Source organism: Atta cephalotes (assembly GCF_000143395.1).
Source record: "Atta cephalotes unplaced genomic scaffold scaffold00015, whole genome shotgun sequence".
In the NCBI taxonomy this organism is placed as follows: Eukaryota; Metazoa; Arthropoda; class Insecta; order Hymenoptera; family Formicidae; genus Atta; species Atta cephalotes.
In genome coordinates this window covers 3806431-3821801 of record NW_012130079.1, presented here as the reverse complement: position 1 = coordinate 3821801, position 15371 = coordinate 3806431, and the positions used below count along the sequence as shown (strand labels likewise).

Genomic DNA, 15371 nt, shown 5'->3' with positions numbered 1-15371 from the left:
AAGAGTACGTACGTACGTACGTAGTAGTAGGAGTAAGTTTACGTTACGTACGTACGTACGACGTACGTACGTACTACTTACTACTACTACACACACACACACACACACACACACACACACACACACACACACACACACACACACACACACACACACACACACCCATACCCACACCCACACCCACACACACGCGCGCGCGCGTATTTTCTCTTTACCTCTTTCGACGCGGTTAATGACGCGCAGCAGCTGTCGACAATCGCTGGAATGGATGACCTTGTGATGTCCGTGCGAATATATGGACAGTTAAAATCGCAACGGCAAGTTAGATGAGCGCGCGGCTGCGAACGTCGCTTTTAACCCGCGTGACGATGCGGCGATCGGAGGCGGCTTGGGGATATTACGTATCTACGCTTCTCGGAAGTGATATGGTCATTCTATAAAAGACGAGGAATGATTTAACGTACGCAAAATGCACAAGCAATAAAAACGACAGCTGGAAAACGAAGCATATAACGTAACTAAGTAACGTATAATCTCGAATAAACGCAAGAGTTATGTCTTTTTCTCTAACCTCACTGGGCCTATTTGACTTATTGTAAATGGCTCGTTAATCTTATTTAGGTCTATTTGAAACTTAAAATGTAATTTATGTTCTTATTAATATTTTATATAAAAATTTTTTTCTCTAGCATTTCATAACTTTATCTGTCAATGCATTTTTTTTCTATAAAAATTGTATTTTTTATTTTTTAGAGCTTTTTAATCATATTGGCCTAAACAATATTATCGTACAGTAAATTTGAATAGATTAGCAGGGTTGATCTTGATATAATCTTTACTGATAACAATAACTGATTAAATATCCAAAAGTATCCTAAAAATATTTGGTTACACAAATTCGTCTAGCTTTTAGATTTTCATACTTTTAAGTATCCATCTAAAGAAAAACGCATCTGCCATGTCCATTCACTTCCTGATTCCAGAAGCTCGAGAGGCTCCAGCGCGCTTCACTTCACCGATACTCCTATCGGTATTCCGTTCCTCTTCACAGCGTGTCGTCGGGCAACAAAGTCGACGGCATTAGCCAGGTGCGTCCGTTCCAGTCGAGATAATAAATCCCGCTGTTCCGGATCCACAATGTCGAGGAATAGTCTGCGCGCACTCTTGCTTTCCTCTTTTTCTCTCTTTTCGTAAGAAAGCGACGTTGGCGGCGTAGTTCACTTCGCGGATCTCCCGGCTCCTCCCGCGGAGTTCGACGTACGGGATAATATAGAGGCGAAGGGAGATTTGCCCTCTCCCGAATGGATTTTGCACCTGGGTCCGTCCCCGGAGACCGCCGGCGGTCGATTTCGCGAACATAGGAGGTAGAATCGACGGCGATCTATCTAACTTGCCTTGTTGTCCACGTACACAGCCAACCATTTACGATGTCGTCTCGCGCATCCCCAAATAATTTACAAGTCCAATACATCGGATTTTTCTTTCAAGCTCGAGCAATTGTTTTCGCAATTTTAAGAGCCGAGAAGCATCGTAGTCACCCCTTCTTAAATCATGATGGCTATTCCACATCATAAAATTTAACGGCAAATTCGATCAGACGCACTGATGTATTTGATGCATATTAAAACTTTTCGATACTGTTCTATACTGTTTTATATACATTCTATATTGTTTTAATTTGAGTGTAAAAGTGAAATGCAAAATTTGGATTATAAAATACATATTTTATCTAACAGTATAAAAAGATATATTGACAATTTCAGAGTTTAATCGGTTTCTATATTTATAGTAAACTGCATCTTTATGTTAATTAATGTATACTGTATACATTAAATGCATCCAATCAAATTCATACATATTTAATCTATTATTTAGAATATTTTATTTCACATGCTAAAATATATATTCTAATCCTAAATAAATTTAACTTAATTTTTAATATTAATTTTCAAAAATGATACAGGAACTATTTTTTTTATATTATTTTTTAACGTGATATTTCAGAATATTTCAATTTCCCTAGAATAACGATTGAAAATCACAATCTAAAGATCATATTTAAAGAAAAAATTGTGTCTTCAATAAACCACCTTAAAAAGATACCATCCGCTCAAAGTCGGTCCGTGAAACATGAAACATTTGAAAAAAAAAATGAGGTCGAAAAGAGCGACAGCATGTCAAGCAGTATCACGTCACGTCACTTTACATTATGTTTCGTCACGTCATCTCAGAAAATATACGATGATTTTAGTTCGCAGAAATGGATATTTAGCGGAACGAAACAGCATATACGTACGACAACGTACGACTTGACTAAATTTCTTGGTCGCTTTAATATATTTTCACGTAACAACGATATAATATATTGCACATGACAAAAAATAAAACGCGCAATTATTCATCCGATCGTCATAAAAATTTATACTCTTTAAATTTCTTGAAGTAAAATCTCTAAAGAGAAAAATATTGCCACTATTGAAAAAGAGTGAAAATATTTGTATTCTTGAATAAGAACAGATTTTTATTCTCTCGGAATGGGATTTCACTTTTAGAGTAAGATTCACTAAAAAAAAAAAATTTTTCCTTTGGAATGAAACTCACTCCAAAAAAGAGTCAAAATCTGCCATTCTTATTCAAGAGTGCATATGTTTTCTTTTTCAATAGTGGCAATATTTTAATTCTTTTGGAGTGAGTTACAATTAACTAATTATTAACAGAAGCAAACGATACAGAATCTAATCTATCTTTTGGATAGATTTTAGGCTTGTTTACATAGAATTCATAGATGATCTTGGAGTCTTAAATCTGGAGTCGTAGGAAATCGACCAAGCACAATCAAATATAGAGAGAATACTTAGAATTGGTCAATTTCTTACGATTTGGGATCCTGCAATCGTCTACGACTTTTATATACACGAGCTTCTTATATGCTAGCGATATTATTTGTTACATTGACGAATTAATTTGCAATCGTAACAAATCGATCAGTTTTTTAACAAATATCACATTTGCTTTCCCTTGATTTGTTTCTACAATAAAATCATTTCTATCAGTGTACTCCAAGAAATTGGAGACTATCAAGAATTTAGAAGAAAATCCTTTTCTTGAAGAAATTTAGCGTCGAGTTTTTAATTATATAGGTGCAATTTTTGTACAAACCGTGCGAATTTATCGTTGCCATATTCGTAAGTAAGTTCGAATTTTAGAATCGATCGAAACTCGCGAAATACGTTCTTTCCATGTGCAACTTCCACGACGCAAATTCAAAATAACCTCGGAAAATGCAACGTCTCCGGGAGTGCACTCTGAATATAATATAACTCCCCGCGGTGGAGAAGCTTTTCTCCTACTTCGACGAACCGACATCTGACTTCTCGTGTATCACAAAAGAGAGAGCTGCACCGGAAGTTTCATATGTGCTCGTAAGGCTCGCGGGCAGATTTCTGTGTGGCGCTTCGTTTGAAGTGGTCCTGAATCCCATTCCAACAGTCAGTTTCGGTCCAGTAAAGTCCCACATAAAGTTCAGGACAATGTATGCAGATGCGTTGGATTTATAAACGGTCCTACATGCGGCTACTTGCAAATACATCGTTTTCCCAAGCTTAGCCCGTATTCGCCCTGCGCAAACAAAACTAATCCTCAGAACGCACATCTATGGTCTTTACCTAATTTAAAAGTCATATTCATTTGAAAGTCAGAATATCGATATTGTGTACTACATAATCCTGTATCGCAAAGTATTAAAAAAACTTAAAGCATAAAACGTAAAAAATAACTGAAAAAATATATAGATCTCGATAAGTTATTCTTAAAATTAAATATATACGACAAGAATAAGACTTCTTATTTCTACCAATCAAAGTTATCATATTTTTAAGTTTTTGCCACAATTCTTTTGCATTTCTCCATCACAGCTTTAAATTTTATCAGTAACATCAAAATAAATAGTATTTATCACATAAGGATGTATAGGATGCATAAACAATGAGAACAAGAAGAACAGATGAAAATTGTACAATACAACAGATGAAAACTGTAGACAAATGAGATACTTCATCTGCGAAAATCATCCCAATATACATCTCCGCAATTATAGGATAATTTCCCGCAAATCTGTAATTAGTATTTCTAGCTACTCCATCCGTGTGTGTCAACCAAAGGAAAGCTTGTTACAAGCTGACATAGATATACCTTTATTCCACGCCTGCGGTGATATACGCTCGGATGCTTTTTAGGGGGTAGTGTACAGTGATTCAGCTGATGCACATTATGCACACAGTGCGCGTCTCCTGCACGGCTAGCAAAGCTCGACCAACGATGCCGCTGATGCGCGACACAGCTTGCGTAACGTACACGCACGTCGCAACGCCACGCCGGCTGACCCACATGCGTGGTCTTTATTTAAACTGGTTTCCTCCTTGGCGTCCTTTAGACCCGACTTTCGTCTGTGCTCCGGTCGCCGGGTCACTGGATTCGAGCGCGTCATTTTCCGCGAGACTGCGTGCAGCTCGGGAAAGGTCGGCTTGTATACATATTTGTGTCTCGTAAAAAAATCATTAGTTTATGATTCGAGACGATGTTGCATAGAGAAAATAAAAAGGGTTCTCTTACGAATTTCTCTTTTTGTAATATTCTTAATATTTTTAATAATTTTCTAAAGATCTTTTTTCTAAGATATATTTAATAAAATAAACTTGTAATATTTTCTTTACGAGATACTTAACATATATACTATTATTTCATCTTTAGTAATAATTTTATTGATAACTTTACTGAAATTTATTAATTTTACTGGAATTTTTAGAATGATATCACAAATGTCTTTTTATAATAATACATGATGTTAGAGAAAAACGATGGAAGTAATTGGGGAATCATCTCTTTGCGTAGACCACAGTGAAATTCGAATTTGTTCACGGTAGACTTATAGAACCGCGAAAATTTCAATTGCAAATGCTCGTCGACTTTGATACCGAAGAGAATAACGAGCTCCTGAGACGAGCGTTTTTTTAAGCATCAACGCGATCTCGTCGAATATTCTTGTTTCTCAAACGTATGTAAAGTTTGAATAATACAGCATAGAGAAGGCGAAGAGGTAGCGCGCAAAAAGGAGCAACACGGAATAAAAATGCACCGTTACGTTTCTATCGATCGCGGCACTTTTGTACCGACATCGTAGACTGACTTCGAGATCTCTTCAGAGTAAAAGTAACGATGCAAAGCTATTATTTATAGCAATAAATATACACCACATTTATTTTACATTTAAATAAATCCATTTAAATATTAATGTGACGAATGTATTTCATTTAATTACATTTTAATTATCAATCGCAATTATTTTTTTTATTTTCTTCACATCTTATAGTCTTCTCATATATTACTGCAACTTTACAATTATTAATTTTTACATAACAAGAAATTATAGTAGGGCTTAAACAATTTTATTTTTTTTTAATGGTTGAGGGGGGGAAGAATAAAAAATATTGAATTATAATAAATCTTATTTAAAAAAATCTTATTTAAAATCTTATTTAAAAAAAGATAAGATTTTTGAACTCCATCCCCTAAAGATTAATGTTATTTTCATCAAGATTTTTTGATTGCAAGCCATAAACAATTGCGAAAAACATTATCGGAAAATTCTAATCGCTAATCTTCATCTTGTCTCGTGTCAACTTTTGTTCTGATTAGCATGCATATTAGTTAAAATATTCAAACGCGGATATTCCTCTCAATTACGCTCGCATAATACTACGGATATACTCAGACAACATCGAAATACGAGCGCGCGTATCAGATTTCGCATCTCCTAATCGAACGAGCATTGCAAGCGTTGCTTTATTTCTAGCTGTTTGCACACTATCATAAGACAGCCTGCTTTTATATTATGAGGTGGATAGTATAAGTTGATTCCGGAAAAACGAGAGATACTTTTCTTTCGTTAAACTCTACTCACTCGTTCAGAATTTCCTCTCGTTACGAAATGCGTATAATGGGACAATTGCCAAACTTTACGACTAATTGAATATCGCATTATTTTATTTTTATTGTATCAAATACTATGATGGATATCAATAATTTATCAGTTTGAAAAAAATTATCAAATGCCGTAATAACACATACAAATCCTGTAGAATTTCGAAATCTACTCTCATATATTTTTCCACTTTTTCTCATCAGAATATTATTATCAATATTAAGTAATTTGACATTTGTCGTCAACTAGTTTATGTTAAGCATAAATATCTCTCACACCCATAGGACGAACATTTATAGAAGAACGCAAATTCGCAACGTAATCTTCGTGAGTAATCAACGCGCGTATTCCCGCAAGACTCGATGGTGCTACAATCGATATACCATTGTCGCGACAGTGCAGCAGGTCGTAGAGACAAGTTCGTAACTAACCGGGGTTGTTCTCTCTCGAGAAGACGCGGCACGAATTCTCGGGATTCTGCCACGATGCATGCGGCCGTATTCCCAAATCGATCGCGACAGCAATGGCGACGAGAACGAGGGAAAAGGGAAGCGGAAGAAGCATCCGGTTAAATTCCGCCGATCCGGTTCTCACTTCGCCGAACAAGAGTGCACGAATTCGAGTGAGGGTAGTCGGAAACTATGAATATACCGTATGTTGGCGTATTCGTATACAATTCTCGGGGGAAGGCGCGCTGGCTCTTTTGCTATGTAGGAAAGCTCCACCGTCGTCGCTTCGCGTGTCTCACCTTTCACCGACCTGAGTCATGTCGGTTATCATGCAAACGGTTTTCTACGATTCATAATGTAACATATCCGAACGTCAGGTGTCGCAAAACTCCATGCCTAACTTCAAAAAAGAAGAATGAACGACGCTCGATTAGAGGGAAGAAGTTTTGATTCATTGCGCTCACAATGTGATATGAATATAAATCATCGGATAGTATTGTAAGGAAAAAAGAGACGAGTTGTCGTTTCATCTTGTCAAACCGCGCATTTAACTCTATCTAGAAATGATTTATTCTGGTAATCTACATCCAAAGATTGTCTATTAAATCAAATAAATAAATTTGCATTATTTTCATTTCAGTTATTCTAATTTTAATATTTAATCTTATATTTTTTAGAAGCTCCGTTTCGTGGAGTAATTTTACAGAGAATATTAAAAATATTACATTTCAACTACATTTTAGAGCTATTTAATCTAATTTTAAGAGATTATTCTAAGATTTCCATATTCATATAGATATATCGCCTCATATATAAAAAAAACTCCTTTAAAGATCATATTAAGGATTAATATGTTTCAATATTAATTTGTAAGTACCAATTTGTTTCAAGTCCAATATTATACATACATGTGTTGCACATATGTATAGTACATATAATAAAATATATAAAACTGTACAGTAAAGTTCTATTCAACAAACACAACGGTAATGTAAAAAGGATTAACAAGCGCCGTCTGGCCGAAGGCTGAACAACCTTCGTCCCTTAATCATAACAATACCAAATGTTAGTCGATGATAACTGTATTAGGATTAACTGATAAAATACTAGGCTTGCATCCTCTGGCTTCCCAGTTGTTTGTCGAGCCGAAATGTCCCGCCTCGCAAATATTCGCGCAGACCGTACAAGCCACTATCTTCTTTCCCCCAGGAAACTACGGTCGCGTGAGTAGCATTATGGGATTATTAGCGGATGGAAACTCCGCAAGCAGGCTCTTCTATATCAGAAACAGTTGCCTACATATTTGATGAACAACGGCAATATAACGAGGCTCCCGTTCCCATCACTCTTTCTCATTTCCTTATGGTTCGTCACGTGAGAGTGTGAAATCATTTCAGAATCGATACTTCAGCATCGAGAATATCTTTTCTCCAAGCAACTTTTCGTTCAAATTCATGCTATTTCTCTTACAACCATAAGTGACGCGATGAGAAATTCAAATGTACACAGTAACACATAACAGAGCAAAAACGATATTTGAAGTAGAAAGTTCTCTTTACGTTAAAAAAAATTTCCTGTTTCGTTGGTCACAACTTGGTCAAATACGGTCATGGCCATTAACGTACATTATCGGTAAATTATTCGGTTTACATAATTTAAAACGGACGCAACCAGTTGATGTAATATCGAGTTATTAAACGAAGCGATACTGTGCGCATTGCTTTTATCGTCGCGTATTAATTTAACGTTGGCTCACCGAGTTAATGGCTGTCATGCTGCTAACTCGACCTGGATCTGTGTCCACTAGCCCGCTGTCACTCTGTAACAGAAACAGAAAGATAGCAATTTAGAGGATGGGAAAGATCGATAATTTCTCCTACTGCTGTTTGCACTCGAGCTAAATTTCGTATAAATCACTCCCACACGTTAAAGCGCAGATTATTCAGATTCGTAGAAATGAAAAAGAATTATTTAGAGATCTTTTTTTTTTCATACCACAGTTTATGTGTTTTCGAAGCGTAAAAGCAAATACACAATTTCCGGATGCAAAATTGCAAGCAGGGCGCGTATTGTTAATAATTTCGAAAATGCAATATTGTGGAAAGTGAATAGCATTTATATATGAAAATCATTCGCACTGTGGAATCCCAACGTACGTAAAAGCCGAGTGCACTCCACCATCCGCTATGAAATTTTCTGTAATCACTCGCCGTTAGAACTCGCTTTCATCAAATGTATGCTGTTTTTCCATGTTATTGCTTCATAATGAATTAATCAAAATCAAGTTTTATGTTTAAGCAAATATAAAGTATATTCAAAAATTAAAATAAAATATTAACGCTATATAAATTCATCTCTCCGTCCGAATATTTTAATACGTATCTTTCATGTAAATAAATTCTTATACGGGCGTAAAAATATCTCAAATTTCATTCGACAGTGTAGCTCGAATTACACAAAGTAACACGGAAATGCGATATCGAAGCGGATATAAAATACTTCAAACAAACGCTCTCGTCGAACAGAACTCTCGAAGGTTCTGTGGCATTTTTTCTCGTCGGTCAACGTGCTAAACATTCTTTGCACTCCGCATATCACATTTTATGAATGTCTGTTTCTTTCATTCGCTAGCCTGCGGCGTTTCAATCCCCCGAAGCTCGCCAGCGAAGCGTGTTTGCTCAGATTCATTCGCGAATTTTTATCATCCGATATAACCGTTCCAGTCATCGGTCCACTCTCGATGGCAGGACCCGAGCTTACCGAGACGGAAAGTCTCTAGAAAGAAAATAACGGCGAATCATTCGAGCATGTCGGACAAGGGAGGAGTACGCTGACGATGACGGCGACGAGAGAAACCGAGAAACCGGCCTCATAGAAGGTGCAGCGAAGAAATAGTACAAAGGATGAGGGCGGCGATGGCGGTGTCGGCTGTGGAACCGAGACGAAAGAGCCGACGTGCAAATGTCGTTCTGAACTTCGATCGTAAAACAGCGGCAGACTTCTCGGGTGGGTGGAGCATCCGTCTTGAACCACTGCCAAATCGGTTAAGCGCGAATAAATTTCCGTGTCAAACTTCGTATGAACGAAGGAGCCGACGGTTCCTGCGTGTCGGACAAGGTTGGATTTGCGCTGCCGGAAATGGAACGGAGAGTTCTAATGTCTACGAGAGCAAAGAGAACGTGAGATTAGAAAAAAAAAACGAAAAAAGAAAGAAGTATGTATCAATATATGTTTGTATCAATGCTCGTTGATAATATCAAGTGTACTATTATACTATTATAATATTACGATGAAAATACAATCCAAGTGTAAGATTATTGTCTCTTTTAATGATAATTCTTTTATATAGGTTTAGATAGGTCAATTAATAAGTAACCTTAATTTTGCTATTAATAATCGAAATGATAAAAATTAAGATTACTTACTGATTCCACGTAATAAAAATATTTTAAAAATTCTAATAAATTGTAATATTCTTAAAAATTACATACAATTCTTCTAAATTGGAGATGATTGAAATCTCTATTCTGTAATTCCTAATGATAATATTGGTTTTATATATATATATATATATATATATATATATATATATATATATATCATGTATAAAATGTGCGTAACAACAATATAACGACATCGACTCTGTAGTGATTAAGAGTTACAGAATAGAAACCTTAGTATTTTATCAAAATTTTATCAAATAATTAAATCTCATTCATAGAGCAAGTTTATTCTAAATAAAAAATCTGGAGAACGATATCAGTGTATAAAAATGCAATATGTGTCTCTAAATAATTAATCAATAATTTGATTTATATTTACAGTTTCTTAATTACTTTTGGTAAAATATGCGCTGTTTTTTGTAGAATAACCGGCCATATAATAAACGGTAATAAAAACCAAAAGCGTAGCATAGCGAGAAATTTCCCCCGAGTCATTCCATCTCGAATAAAAGCTCAACTTACATATTGTTCTAACGAGCAGAGAGCTCGTGTATAATGAATAAACAGCAAACGCAGACGGGAGTTTCGCGCTACGCCATTACGCGCCAACGTTGCGAAACGCGCAGCAAAAAGACGTACCTAACTGTCGGTTTGTCTAACAGAGGCAGACGAAGCGTAACCGAGGCATGACGAAGATGTAAAGGTGTCGTCCCGGGATGCCCGAGGAATACAAAGTCGCAGGCTGTAGCGGCTAAAACGAAACAGCGAAAAGTCATAAAACGTATTATGATCGCCTCATAATTTACAGCGAAGCGACCCGCGCGAAATCGCCGTCGACTTTCCGCAACCGGATTTATGACATGGCGGAGCAATGTCTGCATGCACATTGTTTCGCTATGCAGTTTTACCAAGCGACAAGAATCCCACGATAATCAATTATCGAAATAGTGTTTGAATAATAAAAAGAACACTTTAATTTAATCTATTGTGTCAACTTTAAAACCGCATAATATTATTAAAAAAAGAACAAAGATTTTATTCAATTACAAAATATTCATAAAAATACCGTAGAATAAATATATAAAAGCAAACACATGAGATGTTAATTGCATTATATAATAATCTCTTACAATTTCCATCCAATTTCATTACTGGTCACACTCATCACATTTCCATAATGTAATTCGCAATAATGATACAAGTTTAACTAGGTACTATTCGCTAATTTACTTTAATTTCATTCATGGACAAAATTACGTATTTTTTATACATACACGGGAATTAATCTTTTGGCAGGTTAATGCGTGAATACCTTAATTTCGACGTTGTTTGGAAAGATCGATTCAACAACGATTCGTCTGGTAATCCTACGGTCAGGTCGATTATGCACCGTCACGAAACGGAATGAGAATTCTAAAGCACGTCAACGCATGTCGAGCGACATATAGCGAACGCGAAAGGTCGTCAGAGCTTCATTACGCTTTAGCTCGACAGCCGGGAGGGTCAAAGTTAGGCGAATGTTATTAACGTTCTACCTAAATCCCTCAGCTATCCTCCTAAAACGCGGCGCATCGAACATGGAAATGGGCACGATACATGAGTTAGGCTAACGGAAGATGGTTAGAACACGGTGCGTTCTCTTACCTTCCTCTGAATTTGCGGATATCCGTATATCGGATATCCAACATTCGCGGGCGTATGATATAACATCCGCAGGCCTTCACATTCGCGACGTTTGATGATCTAAAATTCCGTCCGGCAATTCAACTTTTAAACGAACGTTCTATCATTAATAAAAAGCGTAACGATATAGTGTGATATCGATGCGCGATAAAATTTAACTCGCAAGATTTTGGTAATGATGTGCAAAAAAAAATGGCAATGATTAATTTAGATCATCTATCGAGCACAACATTCGTAACTACACGTTGAGTCTGAATTAATCGTACATTCGTGAAATGCGAATCATTCCGGATTGCTGCAAATGAATATCGAGTAACGCCGTGCAAATCTCGTTCGTGGTATATCCAATATTCGGAAATCGCGTTTTCCGGGTAACGAATTATATGATGAAGCAAACATTATAGCATTCAATATTGCATAACACTCTAATATGTGCGGAATAAAAAGCTTCGTTAGAACGTTTATAGTCAGTTTTAACGAACAGTCAAATTCATCAAAAGTTTAATGTATAAATGTATAAAATATATAGGAATTAATACAATTATTGTTAACTTAACAGTCATGATTACATGAACTCAGTTCGTTTATTCAACGAGTCGAAACAGTTTTCACAGGAAGAAACGAGAACGTGAAGAGCGAACTATTGCCTGCGACCATTTTTCAATATTAAAGAGGCTTTAGGGATGATTTAAATAAGCTCGAGAAAGAGAGCTTGGCGGTACGCGACCTGAAAAGTCGGACTTCTTCGATTTATGGCAAGACGCCGGAGACAGCTTAGAGTCTCTCTCTTTGCGCTCGCATTTAAACCTCGCCCTATCTCTACGCTGTTTCTCTTTGCTACTTTTCCTTGTATCACCTTATCTCTCCCCTTTTTATCGCTCTTAGGATCGCAGACGTGAAATCGTAAAAACCGAAGTTTATTGATGTAAGGCTGATCAAGATTGTTGTTCCGATAAGGAAATACGACTTCGTTCGATTACGATTTATGTAATCTGTTTGTTCAATATTCAACATCATATAAAACTAAAACTTCTTTGATCTTCTTTGATCTACTTTATATAACACTTAATTAAGATTTATTTAAGCTTTGTATGATTAAAAAAATGTTAATTATATTGATAGAATTAAAAAATTCAAACTTCAACGAAACAAAATCCGATCATATTTTTTTTTAAATAATACATCTCCAAATTATTTATACTTTATAACAAACAAATATTATAAAATTCTAAATTTTAATAAAAATTTTATTATAAAATTTAATATAAATATATTTAGTAATTAAAAAAAAACAATCTTTTTCAATTATTGCACAGTTATGTTTTTGTAAGAAGACAACTAAAGAAATATATCTTTTGCTAAATCGATCAGCATCGTCTTGAAATTTATGAGAAGAAAGTATAGTAAAAACTTTTTTCAAAGTATTGACAAAAAGAATACCTTTTCAGCAAACGGAAGTCCGAAAGGTTGACTAATGTTCGGTCGATAGCTATACTCGGAAAGCAAATGGATGTGAAGTTCGCGATTATTCACCGACAATCTCTCGACACGCGCCGCGGGCGTTAAAAATAGGGAAGGCGAAAAGAGAGAGAGAGAGAGAGAGAGAGAGAGAGAGAGAGAGAGACGCAAAGGCAGCGAGTTGTCCGACATCGTCGACATCGGATAACAAGAAGCAGGCCAACGAGAAGCAACATGATGAAAAGTGACTCTTCTTCTCCGGCTGCTCTACCATGTTCCCACAAGCGCTTTTTAGCGCATAATTAAACAGCTCCGCATCATTCGTCACAGACGTTTCGCTGGATTTTAATTTAAAGTTGATGTAATATGATTCATGACAATGCAGCGGAGTCAACGCAGTTCAAAATGTAAAAGGAATGAGAGAGAAAAAAAGAACAAGATTCTTTAGGGTACAAAGAGGTAAAATTCGGTGGTCGTCGAAAAGAACAAAGTATAAAGAAAAGATGTCGAAAAATGCGAAAGAACCAGAAGAGCACTAAGAAAGAAAAATAGACGTCAGTTCTTTCGAATTCGCATATCAGCAAAAAGTAGAAGTCAGAATAAGACTAATTCGAATAGATAAAAAAATAATAAAGTTTCAAGGCAGAACAAGAAAAAGAGTTCTCAAAATGCAACTCTTGCTTGAAAATCCAAATTTTTAATTTAAAAAAATGACACGACAAATTCCTATTATGGATATTTTAATGGATATTTTTCAAATAGCAAAGTTGTGAAATTATTTATTAATCGATTAGAATATTTTTAAATATGAAGAGCAGTTATGCGACTCGCGAATAATTCAATATGTACGCTTGAATGATTCATAAATTAAATATATTAACGATATGTTACGTTGATGTCCGATACAAGAGGATATGCAAAAAGCGTAAAAAGGAGACGGTCTTATGATGACGAAGTGACGTCAAACACCGCGGCGATTCAGACATTGATTAACGTTTCGTAAAAGAGCACTGCCAGCTATCAAGTTCTTCGAGACGAGACTTCCCGAGGCTAAACGTGATTGATCGATTCGGGAAACGATTATCGACGTGTCGCGAGACGTAAGAATGAGAAATCCACTTTCGGCCACGGCCATAATTAACGGCACGTTGCCTACACATACGAAACACGATGATCGAATGTCGAATGATTTATTATCCAATTACGAGTAGTCGGTATTCACGAATGCGAATCGGAAAGCGCGCGCATCGAAATATATCTCGACGGGGTGCAATTTGTTATCGCAGCTATTCTCGGGTTCGGCAATGCTAAAAGTTTTGAGGTCATTGCGCGCGAAGACATCGAGAATTCTGTCGATTCAACTGTCACTTTCAGCACTTCGCTTTGCTTTATTTTTAATGTGCCGTTCGCTTGCCAAGAATTCGGAAAGTACTACCACATTTTTCTTCTCTCGCGCAATTTCTATACCATAGAAAGCGGACAAGAATATTATTACTGGGTGCGACGTTAAGTAAGAGCGCGATGATGGGCAACGTACTTATGCAGAGGCACATCCACGCAACACGCGTAAAAAAAGTCCGACAAGTAGAACGAAGTTGTCGAGTAGAAAAGTTGCGGACTAGTCAGCCAGCCAACACCGTTGGTTGTTGCGTAACGAGTACGAGAAGCTTCTAGCGTGATTTCTGTCGAAGTTTCAAGCCCTTACAACGTCGCGTCGTAAATCCGTACCTCTCTTAGAACCAACTTATCGTAAGTCTAAGAAATAAGACTTCGAGTTTTATGTTATTGCACGATAAAATTTATTTAAAGAAAATATCCTTCAGGACATAAAACTCGCTTCCAAAGAAAATATTTTTTCCCATTTTTATGTTTTAAAAGATATAGTTAATATATTTTCACAATTATAAATTATTAAAATGTATCCACAACGTGTATTAATTTTACCTCCTTTTACGATAATTTAAAAGTGTTTTGCAAGTACAAAAAATAACATAAAGAGAAAATTTATTAACATATGGTTGTACCGTTTATTTATTTCAATAGCTCAACTCCGTTGGGGCCATAAAAGTTAGTTTCGAAACATTTTCTGGATTAAGAAAGTACTAATCTCAACGTTTCCGACGAGCTTCGCAAAGTTCGTACTTCATATTGTCAGAAATTTAAATTACACCCTCGAGTGTACGCCGCAGAATGAGTATAGTTTCCAAGCAAAAAACGCGATTATCCTATGCTGACTTATTTGCCCGCACGCGAAAGCAAGGCAAATACAAATCCTACGAAAGCACGTCTATACGGAGGACGCAGAGTTGTTAGTATGCTGTTGTTTTTATCAATTTCTCTCTCTCTCTCTCTCTCTCT

At 36.3% G+C, this 15371-nt stretch overlaps 1 protein-coding gene across 1 annotated transcript in view; it reads right to left on the bottom strand.

The window, feature by feature from the left end:
- Nucleotides 1–8203, bottom strand: part of LOC105618089 — a 253179-nt gene extending 244976 nt beyond the window's left edge. Inside the window, exon 1 of the mRNA XM_012199629.1 lies at nt 8186–8203. Within this exon, the coding sequence (XP_012055019.1) occupies nt 8186–8203 (18 nt within the window). The remainder of the gene's footprint in view (nt 1–8185) is intronic.
- Nucleotides 8204–15371: the final 7168 nt, after the last annotated feature.